We start from the raw sequence: 27,253 nt of genomic DNA, 5'->3' as shown, positions 1-27,253 counted from the left end.
TTAATTAACTTATATAATTTTACAATGCTAAATATGACATAAACAGACGTGTGTAAACACACACCTAACTTTTGGTGAGTCCAAGAGGGGGATAGGCAGAAGCAAGCTTAAGGAAGCGGCAGATCCCTGGTATGTGGGTGCAGCAGCAGTAGCCATCAGTCTGACGGAGGGAATGAAGCAGGCTAATCCACCAAATTGCTCAAGGGGAAGTCAGCCGAAAATTAGCCATTATGGTAAATATTTACTATATGTATACACACACACGTATATATGTATATGTGTGTGTGTGTGTGTGTGTGTGTGTGAAATAGTCTTCTACCTGTATTTTGTCAAGGGTGTTTATTGTTGCTGAATTTTTAAATCAGCAGTGGATTTTAAATTTTATCAAATGTCTTGTTAGTACCTATTATGAAAACTCTCATTTTTCTCATTTGACCTATTAATATGATATAGTATATTAAAAAGAACTGAAATATCCTTACATTCCAAGAATAAATCTCACCTGATCATGGTGTATTGTTTTAGTGTTTTCTCCTTAACAGTATTTTATTCAAGTATCTTTATTTGATTGGTATAAGAGATTATACCAATCTCATTTATAAATATATTATCTTTTCTCTCAGTATTCTTTTTCTCATTTTATATCAATATAGCAAAAATGCAAATATTTGCAAAAAAGGATACTTCTATTTGATATAATGATCCTGTTCTTTAAAAAATTACTTCCAAAGTTAGTTGAGTCCAATGCTTTGATATTCTAAACATAACTATTAAGGAAAATCAATATTAGGTTTTCAGGGGCTTCCAACTCAAAGGAGAGAATCCTATGTCAACGACATGATAGTGGTGAGAAGCAGCAACGGAAGAGGCCAAGTGTGTTGTATGCGCACTTTTCTGCCCCTTGTACAAACTTTATAGCAAGTCCTTTTAGAAAGAATTTTGACTTGATGAATATAATGAAAGAGGCTTAAATCAAAAATAAATTAACTAAAAGCCAGTCCCTTAATATAAGTTTTAAGTCCTAAAATAATCACTTTTTGAGCAGTCAGTTTAAAAAATAATGTGTATCAAGTAGAAAAGCATGAGTTTTTAAAAAAACGAGAGATATTTTTAAAGTCTCCTGAAATAGTAAAACATCTTCTAATTATACCTGCCATCTCATCACTTACAAAAAGAATATAAACTAGACTCTATTTTTCCCTTAAAATATATCTAAATTCATTAAACTGAGTCTTTTTCTTTAAATGCTTCACCTGGTTTTGTTTGTTATTTTAATGACTTAACTATAAAATCAAGCCATTTTTATAGACTACTGATTTCTAGCTCCATGTGAAAACAGTAAATCATATAAAGGTTTTATTTCTGTTGTGGCTGATAGATTATTAAAGGGAAGAAGGGACTGTTGAAATAGACTGTGAGTTCTTTTCAGTCCTCACACTTGGCCTTTTTGCAAGCTGGAAGAGAATCATCGTCTCCTTCTGATGGCCGAGGTTTCTTCACCGTGGAAATAATTCCAAAAGCAGTTTTCCTAGTTTCTATAAAACAAACAAGGAAATCATAAGGTTTGAAGTTAAGACATGACTTAAGAGGTCGTTTAACAAGTATCATCATGTTGCTTTGACTTACAGCACTAATAAATGATAAAACAATAATGAACTGCTGAGTGCTGATGACATTTACTGTATTATCCCCCAACATACACACAACATATCCAAACATCAGTATATTAACATTTAATTCATCCCTAAGGGCAGGTTATCTCTAATGGTTTGCCCACGGCATCTTATATAGCCAGACTCCATGTCACAGACCTCAGTGTAGCAGATGCTTTAGGTATGGGAGAAAGACAGATGAATCATGACATCAACTACGATAGTCAGTTGTACTGTTCCCATGTGGTGTGTGCTCATTTCATTTTACAGCAAGTACCGTATCTGCCTTCCTTACCAGATCATCAATGTACCTCTGAAGAATCAAATGTATTGAATTGCTAACATCCAGCAATGCCTGGTTTATGTAACCAGTATTCAATAAATACTTGTTAAATGAAGAAAATCAAACTCATATTTACTGATTTCATAAATTGGTGACAATGGACAAAGAATAAAATTATTAGCTGTTTATATCAGATTGGCAGCAGAGTTCAACTTTAATTTAGCAAAATTCTGCTAAAAATATATACTAATGGGCCAGGCACTGTGTTACCTAAGGAAGGTATAGAGATGGCTAACACAGTGCTTCTTCCTATAACACACTGGGATAAGTGCATTATGGGCAAATATAATAGAAGTACCCACAAGAATTAACTCTGCCTGGATGAATCAAGGGAAGTATCATAAAAGGTGACACTAGGAATAGGGAGGAAGAAAAAATAATGGATAAGTTTTCCTTTGCAAAGGCACGGAGAAAGAGGTAAGAATAGGTTAGGGGACTATATGTCTGATGTAAAGGAGGAGTATCAAAAAATGAAGGTGAAATGATGCTGGAAGGGTAGCTCGGAAGGACCACAGTGCCACAGAAAGAGATCCCAACTTAGTTCTTAGGAAAGAGAGGGACTAGGGAGAAGTAGCGAGAGATCCATTAGCTATGAAGGAGGTAGAATCAAAAGAACTCAATGAATATAAATTTTAAAAAATTATTTATTTCGAGTAATAAAAGTCAGTTTTAGAGTTAAGCATTACATCTTTTCATTTGTCAAGATTAACTTAACAAGTCTACCACATCTTTGTCAGTTATTTAAAAGTATTTCAATTTATAAAAGGAACAAAAGCTCTCTAGGTTATTCAAATGCCAATATAATTAGAGAACCTCAAAATAAATAGGAATTTCCAATGATCTGCATTTCACCAAATAAAAAATCTTGCATTTAGAGATGTTTACTTGTATCACTATGGTTCTGAGTAAAGTCTAAAAATCAATTGAATAAAAAAATATAAAAATTAAATTGTGAAAAACCAACACTTTATAACACAACAAAATGTAGTAGTTTGAAATTTGTTTATTTCTACCTCATAAATGTCTTATTTTTTATCATTAGAACATTTACTTCTTAATCTATTATAAATAAGACTTTTATAGTTATCAGATAAAGTAACCTTATTAGTGTAAATCTTTTAGAAAGAAATTTATTTTTTGTAATAGCAAGAAGTTACATTTGTGTAGGGCTTTATTTGACAAGGTGTTTTCACATATAGTATTTCCTTCATTCATCCTGCCAAGGAAAATCTAAAGACTACGAGTGCACTATATTTTTTGTTCACGAGGAATTAGAATTAAGGCAGGGGTCCCCAACAGGTCTATCTTGGTCCAATGGCTAATTGAGGACACCAACCTCAACAATCATAGGCCGAAGCCTCTGGCCTTGAACCCCTTTCTTCTGTCTTTTCCCCACAATCTTCTTAGAAATACTATTCGCTGGTTTCTGAACCTCACAGGATGCATCTAATTTGATTCCCTGTGGTAAGCCTTCCTAAGTTAAAAGCCAACTACTACATGGCCCTAGTCTTCTGTCTTCCAGGTATCCAATCCTGCTCTGCTTTCAACAATTCCTCTCATGAGAAGGTTTCCAGACCCTCTAAGAATCTATTACCTGTCTTCTGGCAATGCTCCAGTGCATTGCTGTCCTTAAATGTAGCACTACAGATAATACAGATGTCAGCTGGGATCATGAGTGCAGAGGACAGACAATAAGACTTTGAATCCCCTTCGTTCAGAATCTTTTCTTTCTTCTAATGTACCTAAGGCTGAATTAGCAAGCTCAAAAATATACCACACGACTCATATTGATCCCAGTGTCAACTAAAACTAAGGTGACTATAATTTATCCACTAGATGTGTGGTTAATTCTGCAGGGACAGCAGGTACAAATGAGGACTGTCCTGGGCACACTAGGGGAATCATAATGCTACCTAAAGTCCACAAGTCTTGTAGTTTGGCATCTATAAAAACCTAGCTTTATGCATATGTTGTGTGTGTGTGTGTGTGTGTGTGTGTGTGTGTGTGTGTGTGTGTGTGTGTGTGTATCCTATATTGAAGAGTTGATTTTTTTGAAGTCAAATGCAAAAGTTCATATATTTCCCTATTATATATTTTTAAGTTTCCCTTTCTTGTTTTAGTCTACTTTAGAACACGAATTGTTATCCTAAAGCTTGATGATTTCTTACAATAATTTAAAATAGACAAAAATCATTGCAGAACTACCAAAGTGTGGATCAACTATTCTCTAATTTTGGTAAAATCCTGATTAATTTGGTCATTCCCAGAGCTTATGTGATGGGAGTCTAGACTATATAACACAATAATCCCAAACCAAATATTTTGGAACCAAAAGTAAAATCATTTAATTCAGGCTAAGTTAATATAGTAACCAATTCTCTAGAGTGAAGGTAAGATCTTTAAAATTCAGACACAATGCATAAGACTTCAATAACCTAACTAGCATTTGTATGCCAAATAACTTTGTCTACATGTAGCAACCTATTCTGAAGTATAAAATTCCTCTGGGTGATATCAAGTAAATTGCTTCTTAACCACTACGACTAGTGCTAAGAATTTCAAAGAGAATGAAGATAAAATAGCAGATCAAAAGTTTAAATTTTTAAAAATAAAAAATTATTTTCATTCTCTAAAGTCTAGGCATACCAAATATTTCTAATTTAATTTTTATCACCTAATGAATAAGAAATCCAACAGTGTCTAGTAGTGGAATTAATGTGAACAGGCAGATATATATAAATGAAATGTGAGAAAAAAAATGTATAGTTTGCACATACTTGAACATGTAAACAAAAAATAAGAATTACAAGCTATATTAAATGTGAAAAAGTTATAATTTGAGTTTGTTAGTTGGGTTTTTAAAACGTATTTGCTGTTTTTGTGTTAACATTTCAGTTGTCTAAAGCGCTGACTTTCAGGAGGGAAAGTATGCCCCATGAGGAAGAGAGAGAAGACAAGGAGGGCTGAAGCCGATCTGGATGTGGGCAGGGACACACGCGCACAGCTTGAAAGAGCACACTCAGTACTCATTTCTGTGATACAAACTATATTCTTTCTATTAACTACAGAAAGTAAAGCCTGAAGTGAAGGGTAAAAAAGCATTGATGGATATGGGTAAACAGGATGAGAAAAGATGACCCTAAAAGAACTCTGCGGGGCAGGGTAGTAAGAGTAGATATGGCTCAACTGTCTGATATTAATGATTGGCTCCTAATATGACCATTCAGTGCTGTTATTGGAAGAACTTGCTCACCTCCATGGAGAAGGGCTGCTCGGCAGTTCGTGGACACAGCAGCCTTGGCATCACTTTCAGACAGCCCAAACAGCAACCCTCTGGGGGGATCATCAAGGATTTCAACGAGAGTCAGCCGAGGACATGAAACTGCCACAAACATAACTGACAATGCCAGCTCACCTGGCCACATCGAGAGAGAAAGCTTAATTCTATAGCAGTTCTTAGCCCAACGAACAAGCATTGGAGAAGAGGGTCATTTCACTGTAAGCTTTTATAATAGAGTTCCTCTTTCTCATTCTCCTTTTTCTATCTCACCCTTACTCGAGAAAACAAAAGGATGAACCTCTCTACAACCCAATGTAATCTGTTTTTGAAGTTATTAATTGGTAAACTTACAGTAAAAGGTTTGAAAAATATCTTGTTAAAGTATAGTATCATCTCAAATTACAAGATTCCTAAAAGAAAAATTCAGTAACTTCTTACTCAGAAAAGGATACAAGTTTGCCACATCATATGGGCCTCTTATTTCTAAAGGCTAAAATGAACAACAAATAGACATGAGAGAAGATACCTGTAACATTTCAATGACTTAAGTTGCAGTAAATTAATAGGATGTTTAAGTATCCACAAGTAACGAAGTCCTTAAAATCTGAGTCCTTATAATTTTGATGGTTTTCTTAAATTTTCGAAAATATAAAAGAACCATAAAAAGCATTCTGTAATAGTATAAAGAAAAAACTATGCAAACAAAACTTGAAGCCCAAAAGGAATAGGGATAAATTTTACCCTTCAGCAATTACAATGAACAAAATAAAAATATGCCATAAATGTCCTTTATAGTACCATTTTCATTTCTTCCCTAGAAACTTTTCAAGGTTTTATAACTTGAAAAGTGAAATCAAAGTACGGCGTATCAGACTTACCCTTTCTGCAGCACTAGATAGAATTACATTCTACAAAATAGAAAGCAATCAGTATTAATGTTAGATAAACGCAAAAAAAAAAAAATCAGTCTTCTAATACAAATAACTGGTAATCACATTTTAACATTTAAGGCACTATAAATACCAACTCCTTTTAAAGATAAGGTAAATAATTAAAGTGAAAGAATAAAAGACTTCATGTCAAAATAAGGCAGCTTATAATAAGTAGGTCTCCTTCATAGATCTTAGAAAAGATGAATTAGTTCTAAAAACTAGTTGAAAAGGTCATATAACCTTAATTCAAATCACTGATGACAATTACTATCTAGACCATTCTTTTCACAGTGGGTAAGCGCAAATTCCTTATTGAAAGATAAAAGCTTTCAACACTTCTTCCCCCGCCTCACATAATTCTTCCCTCCGACATCTGTCTTCACCTTAAAACTTGCAGAGCTCACTGAAATGGGAGAATTTGTTCCTGTGCCTTGGGAACTTTCTGCTTTAAGGAAAAGGAATCGGTTTGATAATCCAGTCTACGAATAATAATAAACTGCTAGATTTAAAAAAACATCCTAAAATTATGGAACCGTACCTTTCCTTTGCAGACCTGCATCAAATTGAGAGCATTGGAAATTGTGTACCTTCTCATTGTGGAATCTTTGATCGCAGGGCTGTAGACAAGTTCAAAGCCCACACCTCGGTCAATTGCCTTCATAGGAAATAAAGAAAATAAACTGTCAAGGATAGATTCACACTGTCCTATTCTATTTTCACCAAAGTTCCCTCTCACCTTCCTCACCCCTTGCATGTCGAACTACAGCAGTAAACAAAGGTGGATTTACGCCCAAATGGCACCATCCACAGGAGAAGATCTGTGGCTCTATTTAAGCAACAGAGTTTATCTTAGCTGTGGGGAAGCTGACTTTATATAAACAGGGATCATGAGGAGGCTATGGAGAGCAAAATCCCAGTGGGGTGGCAGAAGGGCTGTTATTCAATGAACTATCAAAAGGAAAAAAGAAATAGGCTCCCTATACTTAGGGTTAACCATCTGCAAAATAATAAACCAAGTGATTTAACCCAAGAATGAAGAAACAAATAAATGAAGAGCTGAAAAATGCTCAAAGAATAGGGGTGGGAAGGCTTCTCAGGTAAGTAATTTATTGCATATATATTGAATGAAGGAATATAAATAGCCACAGTTGAGTGCTATGCGCCAGGAGCTATGCTAAGAGTCTTTAGGGCTATATTTAATCCTTACGATACCTTTATAAGGCATTATGGCAGAGATTTTTAATTGCTCTCATCACCAGTTCTCAAACTCTTTACTAATGCAGCCCGATTTTAAGTGGATTCATAGGTGCCCACCAAAAAAGAGGGAAGTCTGGGCCTTTAACGATTTTGCCCAGCTCACCATACAAGCTTGACCTTTTACATGAGAAAAAAGAAATGTCTTTCTTATTTAAGGCATTCTTAATAAGTAGGCAGCCATAGGTAAGAAAACAGCCTGCATGAGGTGGAAATGAAACTAAAATCCACCAGTACACTATTCAGCTTCCCTGATGAGCGGCTCAATATCTTCAGCCATTCACAACAGATGTTTTAAGGCAACTCTGCATGGGAATGATAAGCAAAAGCTGACATGGTTCCTCTCTTCTAAAGAGCTTACAATTTAGTAGAAGAGACCATCAAATAATCACACAAAAATACAAAACTTCAATCGTGGTAAGTGCTACCAAGGAAAAGTTTGGGAGTGGGTGAGGAGGAATGAAACAGTTAAACAGCAGAGGGAGGAAGGAGTATGTGGAAAGGTTCTAGGGTTGGAGGGAGCATGGTAGCATGTAGAGAACGTAGGGAGCGGCATAGGCTTGGAAAGAGAGAATGACGGGGAGCCCTGTGGCAGGACTGGAGGCTAAAGAGATGGCAAGGGCAACCCTGCAGGTCTTCAGAACTGGTGACAGGATTAATCTTCTAACAGTAACAGGAAGCATCTAAGGATTTCAGCATGGGGATAATAAGATTCACACTGGCTGTCACTTGACTACAGGAGTCTTTTGAATGAACAAAGGAAGGTAAACAGGCACAGACCAGATAGTATAGTCCAAGTCCCTGCTTGGCAAATGAGTTGCTATTACCCAGAGGACGAGCAGGGACTGGTCCAGCCATGACTGCTGGAGGTCTACTCCTGAGAGTATACAGAGAATAGAAAAATCTGTCTTTGTCTAGAACTGGCAGCCCACCTTGCTTTATTTCAGATGTATGGCAGGGTCTTCTACTTTTCCTTCCTGAACACAGGTTTCCTTTCTTCCACCCCGCAAGCTTCCCTTTCCTTTTCTTCCTGTCTGGAGGCTCCCTGATTTCATTTTGGATATCCCTATATATCTGATATTAGTTTAGTTAGAATTTACATGCTATGTTCCATACTGTAACCTTCTCCTCTGCCCTTTTCTGACAACTTGTCCCCGCCTCTAATTCTTGTGTTATTATTTCTGGGGATGATGTGTGTTATGAAACTTTTTGTGCCATAGTTAAATGTACACCTCATTCTCCCTGCACAGCTTGCACACTTCTCGAAAGCTGGTATCATACTTCTTTGTAACACACAACTGTCTTTTATACAAAAGTATTTAATATATATTCTGAGAGAACTTATAGTAGCCTATGGAAAAGAGGTCATGCGATAATGTTGTTCACTATGAATTATCCATCATAAAAGAAACCAGGATGAACTCTGCAAAGTAAAATTCATACAAACCAAGCATCTCCTTTAGTCCTATATTCAACTATCTTCCTAGCTATTTCTTTTACCAAAACTATTAATTAGCCAAAGAGGATGACATATTTTTCTCTTCCTCATCCTTCTAGTTGCTGAACTAAAATACAGGCAGTAGGATAGAGAAGAGGGGAAATAAAAGATGTGGATGACACATAGAACTAAGTAACCGTGTCCCAAAGTTTCTTAATTGAATCTGAAATTGTATTCCCTGCCCACCCCCCTACCCCATCCCCGCCCACATTGGGGACTAGATCAAAATAAACTTTTTTTTTTTGAAGCGGGGGAAGGAACATAATTATAAAGTTAATCATTTTTTAAGAAAAAGTTCTGATTTTGATCTTAGTACATTAATCAAGTCCACTTTAAAATTGCTAAGAAAATTTAAGACAGAGAAATTAAAGACAATATGCTACTAAAGGTTGTGAACGTTTCTTTCATAACATCTTATTTTAAATTTTTAGATAGATAAAAATATTGACTCATTACCTGGGCTCCTGCTTAAGACCATTTTAATGTTAATTGCCTTAAGCTCATCAAAGGACTGTCTGTAGCAGCGTTTTCATAAAGAATAACAGTGCCTGCCTGATTGGCTTTTATTTGCATCTCTAACTGAAGGTTCTGGAATAGGCACATGATTTCTTTACTAATGAGAAATAACAGTCATACTGTTGCAACAAACCAAGGGCAGGTGTGTAACACTTGAATCAAGAGATATTAGGGATAAATTCTAAGAACTAAGTCAAGCTTAAGAAAAAAGGAGAAAGAAAACTGGTAGTTATTACTAAGACAATATAAAAATTCTCTATTTTCATAAAAATGAGTTCTTTATTGAATTCAAAGGATGACACCCTTGGTGTATCATCCTTTAAGACAGGTAATTTGTCACGTGATTTGCAAATAAAATAACATAAGCAATAAAGTCTTACCTGCATCTCTGCTCCCACCTGCCATATCCCTGCCTCCCATAATCGCTTTTATTAATATCTTATGTCTTCTTCCAGAGTTGTTTCATATAAACATAAGTAAATACAAAGACATATTATTTTTCTTCTTTTTTACTCAAAAGGTAGCCTGCTATTTCTTGTTCTGACTGGAAGGGTTTCCCATGTCAGCTCATAACTTCCATGTTCTGTTTTATACCTGCACACTATTCCACTGTAATGAACAAAGCCTCTACTGACAAACTTTGGGTTGTTTCAAAATATCTGCAGAATAAACACTAAAGTAAGATTACTGGGTATTATGGATGGAATTGTGTCCCTGCATAAAAGGTATACTGAAGTCCTAACTCAAGTACCTCAGAATATAACCTTATTTGAAAATAAGATTATTATAAATGTCATTAGTTAAGATGAGGTCATACTGGAATAGGGTGGGCACCTAAACCAATGACTAATGTCCTTATAAGATGATGGCCATGTGAAAACACAGAGACAGTGAGAATACATTTTGAAGATAAAAGCATAGCTGCAAGCCAAGGACCACAAAAGACTGCCAGCAAACCATCAAAAGCTACAAAGAGGCAAAGGAGGATTCCCTTACAGGTTTCAGAGGGAGTATGACCCTGCTAACATCTTGATTTCAGACTTCTAGCCTCTAGAACTGTGAGACAATAAATTTCTGTTTAATTAAGTCACCCAGTTTGTGGTGTTGTACTCCGTTATGGCAGCCCCAAGAAGCTAATACACTAGGTCAGAGGGTAAAGCATTTGTAATTTTGATAGTTGTTGCCAAATTATCCACTCCCCCGTAGAGATTGTACCATCGGCGTATGACAATGCCTGCTTTCCCACAGTATTACAACAGAGTGTATCTTCAAACTCAGTGTTTGTGCCAATCGGGTGGTTTTACTGTGAATTTCTCTTACAATGAATTTAATTATCTTTTCATATTTATAAAGGTCATTTGTATTTCCTGTGGATAGTTTTTTAGATTGTTAATCTTTTTTTTTTTAAAGGTCAATTTTTATGAGCTCTTTATCTATTAAGGAGATTATTAGCTTTTTGTCTGTGATATGAGAGAAAATATTTCCACCAGTCTGTCATCAAACTTTTAACTTTGTTTCTGGTGTTTTCTTTTCTCTCTCTCTCTCTCTCTTTTTTTTTTTTTTTTGCCACAAGGAAGCTTTTGATGCTGGCAAGTTTGCTGGCAACTGGTCTAATAAAGTACTTAACACATTTAGGTTCACAATAGGTATGATGAAAAATAAAGTTTATAGAGCGTTCATACTCAATCAAATATATATGGCATGACTCCTAGAACAACTTCACTGCTTCAGACACTACTTACTGGACATCTCTCAGTGGGGACTGATTGGACCATGAAGATAGAAATGGATTAGGGTTAAAGGAAGTGCTGAGGGGAAAATGGCAGAGAGTGTAAACGTACCATCACTAAAATAATTCAATAAACTTGAAATTATTATTGAATGGCAATAGCACTAAAAAAAAATTAAAGGGAAAGTAAAGGTGTGTGCTGCTAAAACAAATTCTCAAAACTTGTATTCATAAAGACTACATTTTAAATATATTATTCTGTGCTTAACAAAAAGCTCATCCGTTAAGTAATTATAAATAGCATTTCCCAGCAGGAGATGCCAGCAGATTTAGAATCAAAGCTTGAGTATAAATCCCAAGTCAACCTTTGATAAAAAAACGGATATGTGTGAATCACAAACTATCCCAGTCTCAATCAATTCCATTACCTGCACAATGGAGATAACCCACCCTAAAGCTGCAGGGCTAGAGCAGATGTGAATGTGCTAAATTATAATTGCTAAATAATTAGAAGTCATTTGATTATCCAAGAAGAGGAGGTGAATTCAATTTTTTAGAAACCCAACTATTACATGGTTAAGTCGTGATTCCTATACAAGTTACTCAGACTATACAGAAGAGGTTTTGTAGGAGACGTTAGAAGGAATTACAAAATTGAAATTAACGCTGTTCCAAGTATGTGAATATAAAGGGACAAGAGTCATAAAATACACAAATGAAGTACTCTGATATGATTTAGCTCCAGTCCTTCTTCATAATGTCAATCATCTAAACTGATAATTCTCACATGGCTTCTAGACTCCAGGTAAAAGACTAATCAATTCCCTATCTTAACTTTCCCGCTTCTTGCCACCATAAAAGAAAAGAGTACAAACCCTATCCAAATTAAGATCTGTACTGTTTCTTCTTGTGCCCAATGAAGTGATCCCTAGAAAGCCAACCTACCAATTTTTTATGGCCAAAAACAAGTTTATCCTTAAGGCCAAAGGAGCAGGCAAGGATCAAGACTTAAGACTGAATTGTTAACCCCATTCACTATATGTTCTGTCCATTTCACGAATATATTCTCATAGAGTAACGAAAACATGCAGCTCCATATCCAGATTAGATACTACCAGATACAAACAATACATACATACCTATACAACTGTTATTTACAACTATTATGAACAAGCAGCTGGATACCTTTTATTGCACGTTTCCGGCTTCCTCTCTTAAATGAGAACTAGGTGAATAAATAAGAACTTTTCTGCTTCCTGACCAATTCATACTGCAGCCTACTTCTACATTAGATGAAGACTAAAAATAATCTTAGTGCAGCCTTTCTCTCCACTCCACCATCTAGTTTTTATTAAACAACATATGTAAAATGTTCACACCAGATTTTAAAAAAAGCAGACACTGTTTTAAATACTACACATCCCTCTCACTTGTCAAATTTTTACTTTTCAGAATTCTTAAATTGAAAAATGTGGGAATTAAGCCAAACATATCCATCAAACAACAGCAGCTTTCTCAAACTTGCAGATGGAATCGGGGGTGGGCTGTCCCAGTGCTGCTGTCTCCAGTGCCTTCCTCCTCCTCATGCCCCCCTGGTGCCCCACTTCCCTCACTGCATGTACTCCCTGCTGAATGCCAACAATCAGCTAATGACTAACGACAAGCAGCATTTGGCCAGGTTCCCCAAGCTGTACTCTAATATGCTAAGTTAGATATATACTCACTACTCACTCAACTGAGAAATTTTAGGGAGGACCCAATATAAACAAGATATTGGGGTAATTTTAAAAGGGCCATGACACAGCTGGTGCTCTCTAGAAGCTCGCAGTCTGGACTGAACAGTAGGGCATGTTCATAAGAAACCAAGGGAAAAGCCTCACCAAAACAGTCACTGGGAAGCTTCCCACTGAGGTGGGACATGAAGAATTACGTGCATGGCTGTCCATTCCATGAACTCGGCCTGAGCATCACATGCTGCTATCTCCTCCCAGCCAAGGGTATGGTATCAACTGTGGGCTTACTCTGGCAAATCCATCCAGAAAGTAGCCTTCTTGATCATTAAGGTGAAAAGGAAAGTAAAAAGTTCTAAGTTAAAAAGCAATTTACAGAGCTGCTGCATTGCCTAACTGCAGGGAGTTCCATTTATACAGAAACTAGACTGAGGTTGGCAAAAACCCCGGGCAAACTTCTAGAGCGAGAGATTGCTACCTCTGGAGAGGAACAGTATGTGAGGCTAACAAGGCTGCCGCAACCTTGGGTACCGTATTAGTTTGTGCCTTTTATCATAGGTAGCTGGGGCACATCAGAGAGCTCGTGTGACAGAGACTCAACTGGAACTGTCCCAACCCTGCAAGTGAGGAGCTGAGTGGCTTCTCCTTGCTAGTCTTCATTTTACCATATTTGATAAGTGAGCTGTTAAACAACACGGATCTCCAACTCTAAAATGTGATGATTTTTTTTAGTGTTTACTTATTTATTTATAAGTATTGGCAAGAATATAGAAAAATAATATTGGAGCTCAAGCAATATTGTTATATGTTCAGAAGTCCTCTCAATATTTATCGGAAAAGAGCTGTTTTATAGTTTTCCCTTTAAATATGTAACTTTAGAATTTTGAATACTTTTCGAGTACAGTTTTAGTAGCATATTTTTAGGGGTAGAACATAAGCCAACTAAAATTTTTCCACACTGGATTTAATTTTTCCACACCATATAGATCAATTTTTTTCCTGTCGCCCACCCCTCATTCTTGGCATCGAGCCAATTCCTTAGCAGCAGAGACAGGAAAACAGAAAATGAGGAGGTTGTGATTCTACGGAGAAGAGAATAGGTGAGTTATCTACCTTGAGAAAATATATAAATTTTAAATTTTCCATTCTGACAGGACTGGGTATCTAATCTGGACTGTTTATTAAACTCTTTCTGTCTTTCCATAGTTTTTGAGAATGGGAGTCTGCGATTAGAAGCCACTCTTCTGAAATAGCATCCTACTCCTCTTTCAAGGATCTGGCTGCTAATGTAAATAGTTGACAGCTATGCTGACCTTATCAATACCCATGTGAAAGAATACCACATTTATAATGGAATAAGATTTATAAGATAGATGGAAAATGAAGGGTAAGGAAAACAAGAGAAACTATGCAGAAAGGTAATGAGAAAAATTCTACAGCACAGGGAAGAACAAAAAATATTTCCTGACTGCACGGCCACCCTCTTGGGTTATCAAAAAGTAACCTGGGCTTTTGTGTCAACCAGAATGCTTCGGTGCAGATTTTAATTTGGCACGAACCATGCCTATTGTACTTTCCATGCCCTGCTCCCTCCTGCCCTCCCCCAACCCCATCCCCCCACCAGCTCAGGGATGCCTTGGAACCTCCGACATTGTTTTCACTTGCTCTTCTTCTTGACTGCTCTGTCCCCTTAATGTTCAATGTTCAGGCTATAAGTCTCCATCATTGTTAGCTATCCTTTCAAGACATATCCTTCATACATTTTTGTTCCTAAGGCCTTTAAAAAACATCTTAAGAGTTCAGAGTGCTATCGCACATCTTCATAATTTACTAAATATTTTTTATTTTAAGCTTTCTTTCCCCCTTCGGTCAGCTTACGAAAACAAAATACCCTTTTTAAAACTGCTTCCTATTTATCACCTAGCTTTTATTTTTTCCCCTCCAAGAACACTGGTTTCTTCTGCCCCTTGTCCAGTTCGATAATCTAAGTTTCTACAGATTCAAGCATAGAATAGAAAGTATAACACTTACCACGTTAATAGGGGGTCTTTTGAAGTAAAATGGCAGTTTCTCTGTTACAGTTATGCAAACTAAATCCACATCTAAATGTGTACAAGCAACCTGTCAGGAAGAAAAAACAGGTAAAACCAAAAGGAAAATTGGCACATGTTAAGAACAGGAAATAAAGTCATACTCAATATAGAGAAATATAAATATTGTTCACTCCAAAGGTGTTATGACGGTTCTGTGTTAAAATATATCTGACCTTTTCCAAAGTCAGTGATTAGCCACTCCTTCGTGGTTGGTTTGAATGGTTTAACTGCAATCTAGCTCAAGCACAGCGATATGTCCATAGACCCTCTCAAAAGACATGGCCTAGAAACCCTAACTTAATGTCTGCTGCATAAGGACAAGTTGTTAAGAGAGGCTCAGTTTGTGGAAGGTTATAGACTGTTCCAAAAGGAATGTATGCATGGTCCACTTTTTCCAAAAGTTATTTATTTTTGTGCTAGGAATTGTCCCAGGCCTGTGGCTCCTATCAGTCTATTGAGTAGCTGAAGAAATATTAACATGACACTATCAATGGTATTTTGTTCAAATACTAATAGAAACAATCTACATAAATGGTCAAAGCAGAGCTGTTATAAATCAAATAATAATGAATGCATTTTTCAGCTTTTAATTTCCCTTTCCTTTGTTCTAATTTTCGCTATCTCTTGTTGATTAATAGTTTGCATTTACTTCCAAAAGAGATTTGAAACTGCTTACAAAAAAAATGCATACAAGATAAAATAAACATATAAGGAAATCAGGATAAAAGAAAAACCAGGGAAGGAAAATAAATTTGGGAAAAGCTTACTAGCATAAGGGTACAGGCCAAAAGAAACTACTAGAAGATGCAAATCTGTCTTTGGTTTTGCCATTATTTGATTTATAACAATAAAAAGATTTAGCTCTTTTGTACCATATTAAAAATAAGACATACTGACAATGCTGGTATATACAGAATTGAATTGATGAACAAATTCAAACTGCCAGGTGACTATGATGGCAAACTAACATCAGTGGCATGGACCAAGGGAAAGGATGGAGTAAGGCAGAGGGGTATAGAGGGGGTAGTAAAAAGGATTTCTTCAGAATGCCCATTTCGGTTTCTCCTACCCCACCCCAAGGTTTTAGGAAGCGAGCAGTGATCATGGGCTGCCTGGCTTTAAGACAGTCCTAGTAACTTAGTAAGCCTGGGAAGTAATGCTGTTTTGGCAAAAACACTTGGTTCATAAAGAATCTGCACCATCTCAACTGCTACAGCTGTCCAACTCATAAAAGAGTCATTGAAAATTTGATAAGAATGGATGAAGAAAAGCTCTGAATAGTAGATAATGCCAGTTCAGGGCTTATGTACACCATTTTTTAACTATCAGAATGGCAAAGATAAGAAAGTTCAGGAATATACTGACACAAGAATGAATAAACAGGCACTCACAGGGTCTTTAAATCAGTATGAAGTCTTAAGTATTTTAGCAATAGGTATCCTATAGATTCTAGAAATATATTGCATAACTACGTACTCTATAAATGCTCAAGGATATTAGTAGAATGATAGTCACTGCAACACCAATCACGAAAGCCTAGATGCAATTAAATATCCGTCAATTTTACTCAAATAAATTATGGTCCCTTTAAACAATGGGATAAACATATTGACTAGTAAAGGAGGATGAGGTACATCTTTGACATTAGGGAACCCTCTCCAAGATATATTGTTACGTGAAAAAAGCACAGTAGTACAGAAGAAAAAAGGAGGGAGGGAGGGGGAAATGAAGGAAGGAAGGATGAGGTAAATAACACTTCTGAAAAGATACACAAAAACTGTTAGCAGCAGTTGCCTCTGGAGAAAAGGGAGTTTTGAGTGGAAGGAAGGTGTACTTTCCAGTGCATACCCACTAGTGTTGCTTAACGTTAATATCATGAACATAAATTACTTTTCATTAAAAGAAGCTGATTCATTTTTTAAAAGCCTTCATTTTTTAAAAACAGTCTTCCCCAGACTAAAGCTAAATTAGGTTACTGTTTCCCCTCTCCTAGTAGCTAAATAAAAAATATCTTGTGTTGGTTTAGATACATGCATTATAATAAAACTTCCAGTAACAAAGGACAGATCCACTTGGTTCCCTCTGACACCTCAAATTTAAAATGTCTCAAACTGAATTTTGTTATTTCGCTTCCTATTCATCCGAATAGTCAATTGATATGTTTAGATAACTATAAGAGCTGATGTTCACGTTATGAAATACCTTCTACATCATTAAAAATGATGAAATTATGTCCAAATAATACTTATGATTAAGAATCTTATACTGGTTTTGACAGGATGCATATGAATTCATATCAGTTGTTCTTAATCTTTTTTTTTTGGCCAAGATCTCTTATCAGGATTTAAGGAAAGTGTATTCTCAAAAATGCACACATACAATCACAAATTTATTTCTGCTTTTATAAGACAAGGGGAACAGGAGGGTAGGAGTTCATAGTCATCCCCGAATACTCTTCATGGATTCCAGGTTAATAAATCTTGGTATTTTATAAATATTATGCAAGGGAAAGTCAGGCTCACCCTGGGAAAAGAGAGATGCCCATAAACAATGTTCCTCAACTGAAAGTGGGTAAAATAAACTCCTCTGAAGAATTCATTTAAAATGGAGAATACCAGGTCCCACTCCCAGTGATAAACTCCAAAGTAGGGCCTAATCATCCGCATTTTAATATCTCCAAGAATTCTGAAGCTGGGGGAGCCAGAAGCACTGTCTTGAAAGATACCCCCTTTCCTCAAAATGGCAAAGATAAGAAAGTTTAAGTACTCTGCAACAATACTTTTCAAAGGGCATGGATTTTGGAAGCAAGAAGAAAATATAACTTCTGTTTCCATTTATTTTTTATTAAAATTTGTAATGTTTTGTATGTGAATATTATTTTATAAAGCACAATGCTACATGAAACATGCAAACAATTTATAATACAGGGATACAGGCTCAATAAATTTTCAAATTTACAGGGTACACAATCAAAGTAGTTTGGAGGTCACTGGACTAAATTATTTGAATTTACTTCATTTTGCCCATAGTCTCTTTAATCTTAAATGGGAATAACTCAGAAGCTCCTGAACTCTCTGTAACTCTCTGCCACATTCCATCCTGCCCCCATCCCAAGAAAACCTGCCAATGGACTCTCCTCACAATCTTTCATCTTTGTCTTATTTCTTGGGGCAGCTATGCAGAGGAAAGGTTTATCTACGAAACACCTTCCAGATACTCCTAGTGGAAAATAATGTCATTTCCTCTAGAAACAATGCTATTTAAGGTGGTCAGATTTTATACTACTAATTGTTAATATATGCGTGTGTATGCTTTTATGACTCATCTTAGAGATCTTAATTTTAGAATATCATGTTTATAGGACTATCAACTCTCAAACCAACCAAAAAAAAAATCAATTATAGAATGCAACCTCTTAAACAACAAACTGCTTGCATTTGACCTAATTCCAGATCATGATATACTGACAAAAGTTCTATTTAAATTGATTTTCTGCAGAAAACAGGGAGAGCACTAACTTTAACTGAGTCTTAAAGAATGGGTAAGATTTGGACAGATAAGAGGAAGAAGTTCCAATTTTAAAAATTGTTTTCATATAACTTTTTGAATATATCTGTATAATTTCAAACAAATACTTTGTGCATTATTTATAGCTTTCTTACATCTTCCAGAATACTTCTCACTGTCCCACTCAACACCGAGCACGTACTCATGCTTTTAATTCATTTTTTTGAATAGTCTTGAGAAAACAATATGATAAACAACTAAGATAAAATTGCTGTGTGAAATTAAAATGTATTCTAAAACCCAAAAGTCTAAGCTCTACTACATACTACCTGAGATTTAGAGCAAATCATGTAGCCTGAGTCCCAGTTTTCTCCTCCACAGAGTGGGGATAGTAACATATATGTGTCCTGATTAACCCACAGGATTGTTGAAGGTAAAAAACATGTACAAGTCTTTGGAAGGTTATAACGTTCCTTGCAGCTATGATGTTACTTTTTAAGGGTTCTATTTGTTTCCCTGATCACTTGTAAACGGCTATGGAAATATAAGTTATATGCTCTCCTAAATCAATTTTGAAAAAATGTAGTACAACAAAAATTGGGTACTACCAACTTTTATTGCGCAACATCACTGAGTTGTTATTTAATAAAAAAACTAAGTCACTGTTTAACGAATTTGGAAACACCCAAGGTCCTCCTTATACTGTACACCATGGTTCCATCTTTGAATCAGAATCTGCTGTGGAACTTGAAACATATACCTAAACTCAATCCCAAACCTACTGGATCAGAATCTCCAGTGGTTGGGGCTGAACGCCCTGATACTAAGAGTTCACAGGAGTTTCTCATGACTAAGAACCACTCGCTTCTATTCATTTCTTTATCTGAAACGAAACTGAAAATCACTAAAATAAATACTTTATGAAAGGAGTCAACCCTTCCCCCCAAAAAGTTATTAATAGATAAGTGGTGCTGTTTCTCTGCAATACCTAAATAATTAAGAATTGATAGTATGCCTTGGAAACTAATTTTACCACACATCAGCATCCTTAACCAACAGCTCCATCTACTGGACAAACAGGCAAAACTTTCCGATAATTTTAGAACAGATTTTGCTTAAAAATAAACTATGCTGTAAAATTAAAACATTAAAGGTGTGCAAAATACCTTTGGTAGATATACTTTTTGCAGATGGATACTTTTTTGAACCTATATAAAGGCAACATTCAGAACTTTTTAAATGTATCCATAGCTCATATTCCTGAAAAATCTGTATTAGACTGATTTTTTTTTCCTTTTCTATAATCATTTAAAATGCCCGGTGTGTTCTCAAGTTGACAAAAATGAGCATACCTGTTAAACAACTTTCCTCCTTGAAAAATCACAGAAATGGCAATATTAAAAGTACAAAAGGAATTAAATTCATACAGGCTCTAAGATCAGGAAGGGAGATAGCATAGCAAACGGTTAATTTTGGAGAATTTCTAGAAGACTAATGGTGGACATGATCATGCTGGCTTATGGGCCACACCTCAGAGCATGCAAAGGAGATGGAACAGAGGTGGGAGCTTTTATGCCACAGTAGAATTGTGTACCTTTCTTTCCTAACGGGCAGCAGTAAACAGTAAGAAGGGCAGAAATTGAAGTGATTTTAGAATTAGAAAGAGAAGGACCAATATTTACTCATAGAAGTTTCCAATGAATGAAGAGATAAAGAAACATAAGAAAAGTTGATGGACTCTTCCAATCTGAGAGCCCATCAAATATCTAGCAGGATGAATAAAACAAAACACATGCCACCCCTGTGAAATTCCAGAACTGTAAATGAAAAACTCTAAAATATTTCAGATAGAGCAAACAGATTACCTACAGAAGCATAATAATCAGATTTCATTTATAAAAAATAAATAAATAAAAACAAACAAACAAACAAAACACTATTTCCTTTTACTTAATCTGTTACTTACATGAAAAAGTTTTTCTGTCTTTGGAAAAACGGCGACAATATCATACAGCCGGACCCTGGAAGACGTTGCTCTCTAGTAATATAAAAAGAATGCTTCAGACGGTGACAAAAACAATACACATAGAATTCTGCCTCATGGTCTGGCCGTACTCTTAATTTGCCACTGATATTTTTGCTTTTCTTTGTATATTAGCAGAAAAGACCTTCTAAGCATATGAAAATTTAGATACCAACATCTATCTCACCAGTCATTGTTACACTTTAACTCTATACCAAACACTGCATTTGAGATACAAAATGAAATTAGATAGCCCTTGTGTTTACAAGCTAGTAAAGGAGCTTGCCAGACATTTACTGAGAATGTGCTGTGTGTGGGACACTCAAGATACAAAAACATTTAAGGCATATGTCTGTTCTTCATGGAATTCACCATTTTGTTGTGAGACAAGAAATACACATGACTAAGTGTGATGCAATTAGGTTCACAATGAAAACATAGTTATATACAAATTAAACTATTATATGTGCAGGAAAATACCTGAAGAGTCCAAGGACAGAAAGAGAAAAATATCAGTTAAAGATAAAGAGTTATTTTTTTAAGAGATCACTTCAAATTTATATTTTATGTGCATGTATGTGAAAAAACTGGAAAAACATACATTCAAATGTATAATCTCTAAATAATGAGACATGTCATATTTCTTTTTTTGTTTGCTGGCATCTTCTAAATTTTTACGACCTCTTATTTTGTAAAAAGAAAAGGCATATTAAACTTAGAAAAGGAAAGAGATTTAAAAGAAGCAGCAGGTGCTGTGCTTTAACAAGAGGGCCCCACTAGGGGGCCCGTGCTGAGAGAGGGCAGGCTCCAGGTCTTAGAGGAAGCCAGGATCCAAGATTCTCTGACCTCTGCTTGCCTACTCCCACTTGGGAAGGGGACAAAAAGGGGACACCAGGATGTTCATGATAACAAGAGTAAATAGAATTCTGTAATCATTAACAGTCAGCTTCATTTATATCTACCTGGGCCTAGAGAACCAGAATGCTGCCTTGCAGATGTATAAAATACCAAAGTTGGCTTTTCAGAATTTCTTGAGCAATAATTGTTATAAAGGAAGCTAGCCTTTCATTGTTAACTCCTGTTCTATGATCACGCAGTCCATTCTAACTAAAGATAAAAAAGATCACCCCAGGTATCTTACTTCCTCTCTCCCCTACTAGATCCTTCTCATCCTCAATAGGCACAGTCGAGTCTCTTCCAACTAACAAAATCTATACAGCAGGTTGTCATCCACCAATCACATGCTTCATTTCCCTATAAAGTCAAATTTCTCAAGTACAATCAGCAGCGCACACTGCATTTTCTCGCATTCCTATTGCCATAAAAATGATTTTTGCTATGGTAACCAATGGCTTCCCTGTCAATAGATCCAACAGATATTTTTTAGCCTTTCTCCTGCTTGACTACTCACTCAGGCACATTGATACTGATGATCCTTCCTTTTCTCACTTCCCTCGTTTTCCTCCTACTTCTTAGACAATCCCTCCTCAGCCTCCAATCCTCGCTCATCCTCCTCTACTTTATCATTAAATACTGAAGTTTCTCGGGACTCTGTCCTAGGCCTCTTCCCACATCACTCTTGGATCAGGGAGTCTCATCCATTCCCACGATTTAAATTACTCTCTATAGGGCAACCACTTCCAAGTCAGTATCTTTAACTGAAATCGCTCTTCTGAGGGCCATACCTTTTCAACTGCCATTTGATAGGTTCCACTGGGAACTGTACAATAACCCACCACGTCCCTAACATGATGTTCTCAAAGCTGCTTCTCTTTGTATGTCCCATCTCAAGAAATGGTACTACCATCTATCTACGTGGCTGCTCAGGCTGTGATAGAAAGTCATCACCCTATATCTAATCAACCATCAAAGCTAATCCTCCAACCTGCATGCCTCTCAAATCCCCTCCTTAATCTGCTTTGATCCAGACTTTATAATGTAGACCTCCCTTGGTTAGCTCTTCAAGGGCTTCTACCTGTTCATCCAGACCATCCTTCTTAATCTCATCCCTCATTAGCAACTAAGCTCAGCCCTCTTGGTGGTATTTCATTTCCTAGAACACACCGTGTTTTCCTTGGCTTCAGGATCTTTGCATAATATACCCTGTGGGAACACTCCTTCCCCAATTCAGTATTTATATAACACTTACTGGCCCCTCTGCTACATACTCCCAGAGCACCCTTTCTTTATTTACTACTTTCGCCTTTTTAAACATTCCTCACATTTTTAAAGGACTGTGTCTGTATTACTCACAGCAGTATCCCCAGCTCCCATCTTATATATGGTTCATGTGAGTTCAATGAATAATAGTTCCCAAAAGATTCTTTAACTGTGGTATGCCTATACATGTGCCATGAATAGAAGAGACTGTTATACTATGTGAATTCTGAAGACAGGGAGAGCAGGCCAGTGTTACTCACTGAGGGGGAGTACTGTAAGAATGAGGTGAGTTGAAAAATGACACTGATCAACTTCAACCAATGCAATTTATAAGGCCGAAAAGAAAGAAAGATAATTAACTTACCAAAACATTGCAGTGAGATGGATCCGAAACAATAATTGTTAGTCTAGTTAAAATTTTTATTGGTCTTGATTTTCCCTATAATTAAAAAGAAGCAATCAAAAAAAAAGCACAAAATACAAATGATTGTGTTTCCTCTTTACGAGTGCAAGTATTTATTAAAAGTTAGCAACAATAACAGATAGTAAAAATGAGTAAAACCTAGTTGTCATTGTTGAAGAATTTATAATACAGTGAGAGAAAAAACATGTATGTATGCTAAAATATATAATGAGGTGATTTAAAGGTTATAGGACTTCAGTAAAGAAGAGCATCAAAGAACTACAAAATGGATAGTAAGAAAATGTTTCATGGAAGAGCTGAGTCTTGATGGAAAGGTAAGACTGGTAGACAGAGGAAGGGGCAGTACAGACTAGAGAGCCACATATTACTGGGCGTTCTGCAGTCAATGAGTAGATATGCTTCTTAAACAACAAAACACCTACCTGTACGATTGGCAAAGTTGTAAAGAGTTCAGAAACAGCTACTGGTTTTTCAATTTCCTACAACGAACAATAAACAGTCACCCTAGATTGTACATGTTAACGGAATGAAGCATAATGGAAAACTTAATAAGGGGTTTACAGAAAAGATCATAAAAAAAAAGAAACACTGACTCAGCTTTTTTCAAAAAAGGGACGAAGGCTGAAAAGCAGAGAAGCAGCTGTGAACATCAATGGATAAGAGAGACAAAAATAGTTTTTAGACTGAAACAATCTGTAAGGTATAGTTGGTGGCCTAAAAGAAACAGATATATTTACTAGTATGTTTATGAAGGAAATCATTAGTTAAGGAGTCCATGAGAGTTAAAAAAAAAAAAAAAAGGAACATTGTTGAGTCAATAACAATGCAATTTTTAAGTTTTGAAAGCAACTGAATTAACATCAAATAACTTTAAGAATCTTCACACCATGCTCTAGTACTTCACAAAAAAAAAAACCTGTCATTTGCACAAATATGCACCTACTAAATGGTTACATAAATAAGAATAGTGCACAGTGCATTTAAAAAGAAATGCAAAGAAATACGCTCATCTGTAGCATCCATATTACCAATGTAAACATAAATAATTATAAAAACTGGTTATTATTAACTTCAGAAATTTTACCTGTTTCTTATCCTTAAATTCAACAACGTGATTGATGGCAACAACTGAATAGCCAACTGAAATGAAAAAGTGAACATTCTTGTTAAATGCAACAACCTCTCTTTCCTGTACATATAAGTTCATCCCAATTCTTGATGTCAAGAATAGGAGGAAGTTTGCACAGTGATATGGGTATGGGATCTGGTGTCAGACACCTGCTTTCAAATCTAAGCATTACCACTTATAAGTTTCAGGTTCATCTGTCAAAATGTTGATAATAACAGAACTTATCATACGCCTGCTATCATACTTAAATGAGATAATACATGGAGGGTGGTTAAGACAGTGCCTGGCACAAAGTTAAGGCTATGTTTGACCGCTGTGATATATTATTAGCTTGATCTTAAACACCCTTAACTCTGTGTTTCTCCTTTCCAACCACCATTCTTTTTTATGTTCCTTTTTTCATTTTCAATCCATCGACATTATATGTTTTCATCATCACTTTTATTCTCACTCATTTTATTTTGCTTCTTACCTTTTCTACTTCCTTTGGAAGCTCTTTTCCTAAGGAGAAATGGAGTAATGACTCCTTCACACTACTACTGTCCACTTCCTCTTTTGAGCTGCCCACCATCAAGACTGGGAACTCTTTGAAGCCAGGGCATTGCTTTATCAGCCTCAACACAAAGCACTGTTTTGGACATTAGGACTACTAAAAACGTCTAAATCATGAATCCTATCTTTAAGTTATTTAAACATCAATGGGAGTGACAGGATACCAAAATATAACACATGTTAATGTCAAAGTGGTCCTCCTTCTCATCAATTTGTCCAACTTCCTTCTTTCTTTCCTCTCTCAAATATTTATTGAGTATCCATTACTTGACAGGCCTTACCCTAGGTGTTGAGAATACAAAGAAATCAGAAGATAAAAGAGAAATTTGCCCGTACAGTACTTTGGGCTTCACCTTTCACTCACTCAGTCAAATCAATCCTTCCCCCCCTCCCCCACTACCACCATTCTTCTTTACTATACTACCAAGTCTTCTCTAAGCTTTCCTGTTTTACTCACTTGGGATACCCTTTTGGCCACTAAACAACATCCCCACCGTCCTTCAGAAAAGTCAACTAGAATCATATTCTCCGCAAACTTTTCATAGACTACACTCATCTGGCATCTTAGGAATACTTTCCCATTCAATCTTTGGTGTACTTTTTATTTATGTAGCATATTTCTGAAACTTATCATTAGTTTATTATATCACATAACTAAGAACCAAGATCTGTGTTCTTTAGTCTTTTAAAACTTCCACTCACCAAATAGCAGTCCTTTACCTTTGACTTATAAGGTGGAGTGGCTTTCTATCATGTCATGACTTTCATTTAATTTTCAGAGAAAAAGACTGGGTAACAATGCATATACACTTTAATGTATATGCTCCTTCCGAGAGTATTTAAATTGGGCAATGGAAAGAGTCATTTCTCTACTGATAACTTCATAAAGGCGACAAAAAGAAATGGTGTGATCCACTTTGCCTAGGAGTGTCTTTATCTAGCACCATCTCTGAAAAGCATCAGTACCAGCTCTCACAGAGCTGAGAACTGAGAAATGATCTTTCTGCAGAAACCTCTTTATTTTTAAACTTTTCTATCCCCATGTCTAAGGAAGAAGACAGCGGTAATGATTAATTCCACTAATTAAAATGGGTTCTTATCTCTAAGGGCTTTCGCTTCCCTTGGATTCAAATATGATTGCCATTCTAGCATTTTGTCCATGCTGCTTCCTTCCCCTGGTCCTAGTACATCCTCCCCCACCCACCTTCCCTCTAAATATTATTCCAACACTCGCACCCCACGTACCTGCCCCCTTCTCTGAGTCCCCAGTACTGCCGGTCTGTGAACCAGCTTTCCACATTTGCTCTGACACTGTCGTGAGACGCAGAAAAGGGGTGCTATTTATTAAAAGTACTGGTGCAGGGGACTACGCTTGGAAGCCCTGCCTTCCGTCATCAATCAGCTGTAGGGACTTAAGCAAATCCCTCATCTTTTCAGGGCCTCCGTTTCTTCAATTTACAGGAAAGAAGGAGCCAGACTGGGTAATAGCTCCCTGTGCCTTCAAGTTTCCCGCGCTCGGTGTACAAGCAAAACCGCGTTGGGCATCTGCTTCCAGGGACATCCCAGAGACCCGAACGAGGCCCGGCATTGCCAGGTCCCTCCCAAACGTGGCCTGACGGTCTGAGGGGGCAGCGAGGCTGGGCAGGCATCGCAGCCCGCGAAGCCGGGGCGACTCACGGTGAGCAGCGTTTTCCACCAGCCCTCGCAACGCCTTCAAGTCCGAACTCGCTCTCAGGTCCAAATCTGCAAACACCGCCATGCTGAAGTTACAGGACCATCCGCACGGTAGTATGCGCAGCCTCTGGGCCGGTTCCTGAAGCATGCTGGGAGTTGTAGTTTGCTTGAGTAGTCGGTCTCTCCCCTCCGCGAAGTATTTACTTTAAGGTTCCCTAGCACTTGCCTTATTTTCAAGTAGCAGCAAAAATTAGTGTATTGAAACAAACAGCCTCACTTCAATCCTTTTTTTGTCTACTTCTGAATGAGAATGTTTGGTTTCCCCCAGAGGCATTCAAATCTCCCACCATTCCTGCTATAAAAGTATCGAAGATGATTCTTTCAAAATGAATCTATATAGCATTTATTTAGCACCTACCATTAACCACTTTTTCTAAAGGATGGAAATGCTTTTTAAAAGTCATAAAGAACCCATGTTTCTTGCCTTCCCCTACAGTCCATTCTGTCGTTTAAAATGGGCTTATTGGGAAGAGGGGGAATCTGCCCTGAAGACCTCGAAAGAGAAAGGAGGACTGTCCAAGAACAGCAGTGTCATTTTGCCCAAGCAGAATTGGTAGTGACGAAGCATGCTGCTCGCTATCACACTTCGCATCTTCAACCACAATATGGCAAAGCAGGACTCTCCTTAGGGTGGGCATTTAGCTCCAACACTGGTTTAGCCAAAGACAATTTTGATAAAGAAAATGCAAAATTGAAA

At 36.7% G+C, this 27,253-nt stretch overlaps 1 protein-coding gene across 2 annotated transcripts; it reads right to left on the bottom strand.

Moving 5' to 3' along the window:
- Positions 1 to 1,316: 1,316 nt before the first annotated feature.
- RPP30 (ribonuclease P/MRP subunit p30) lies at positions 1,317 to 26,639 on the bottom strand. Of its 2 annotated transcripts, XM_036222108.1 has the most exons (12): positions 26,500 to 26,622; positions 26,068 to 26,133; positions 24,226 to 24,281; positions 23,564 to 23,620; positions 23,082 to 23,156; positions 20,501 to 20,572; positions 14,966 to 15,055; positions 6,746 to 6,862; positions 6,154 to 6,183; positions 5,728 to 5,765; positions 5,249 to 5,328; positions 1,317 to 1,535 (listed from the first exon to the last, which is right to left on the bottom strand). In XM_036222108.1, the coding sequence occupies exons 1-12, from the start codon at positions 26,579 to 26,581 to the stop codon at positions 1,426 to 1,428; spliced, it is 873 nt and encodes a 290-aa protein (XP_036078001.1). In that variant the 5' UTR covers positions 26,582 to 26,622; the 3' UTR covers positions 1,317 to 1,425. The 2 variants fall into 2 exon arrangements, with proteins under 2 accessions (XP_036078001.1, XP_016006764.2); XM_016151278.2 differs by lacking the exon at positions 26,068 to 26,133 and having other exon boundaries at positions 26,500 to 26,639.
- Positions 26,640 to 27,253: the final 614 nt, after the last annotated feature.

The sequence above is a fragment of the Rousettus aegyptiacus genome, unplaced genomic scaffold, assembly GCF_014176215.1.
Source record: "Rousettus aegyptiacus isolate mRouAeg1 unplaced genomic scaffold, mRouAeg1.p scaffold_m13_p_6, whole genome shotgun sequence".
Lineage (NCBI taxonomy): Eukaryota > Metazoa > Chordata > Mammalia > Chiroptera > Pteropodidae > Rousettus > Rousettus aegyptiacus.
The sequence above is the reverse complement of the archived record's forward strand: the minus strand, read 5'-3'. Positions and strand labels throughout refer to the sequence as shown.

What these genes read in the sequence shown, in the direction of transcription:
- RPP30 (XM_036222108.1), bottom strand. Translation starts at nt 26,581, where the DNA reads ATGGCGGTGTTTGCAGATTTGGACCTGAGAGCGAGTTCGGACTTGAAG. An exon ending in AATTTAAGGATAAGAAACAG is followed by an intron (nt 23,621 to 24,225) that starts GTAAAATTTCTG and finishes TGTTCGTTGTAG; the next exon opens with GAAATTGAAAAACCAGTAGC. An exon ending in TGCAGGTCTGCAAAGGAAAG is followed by an intron (nt 6,184 to 6,745) that starts GTACGGTTCCAT and finishes TCTATTTTGTAG; the next exon opens with AATGTAATTCTATCTAGTGC.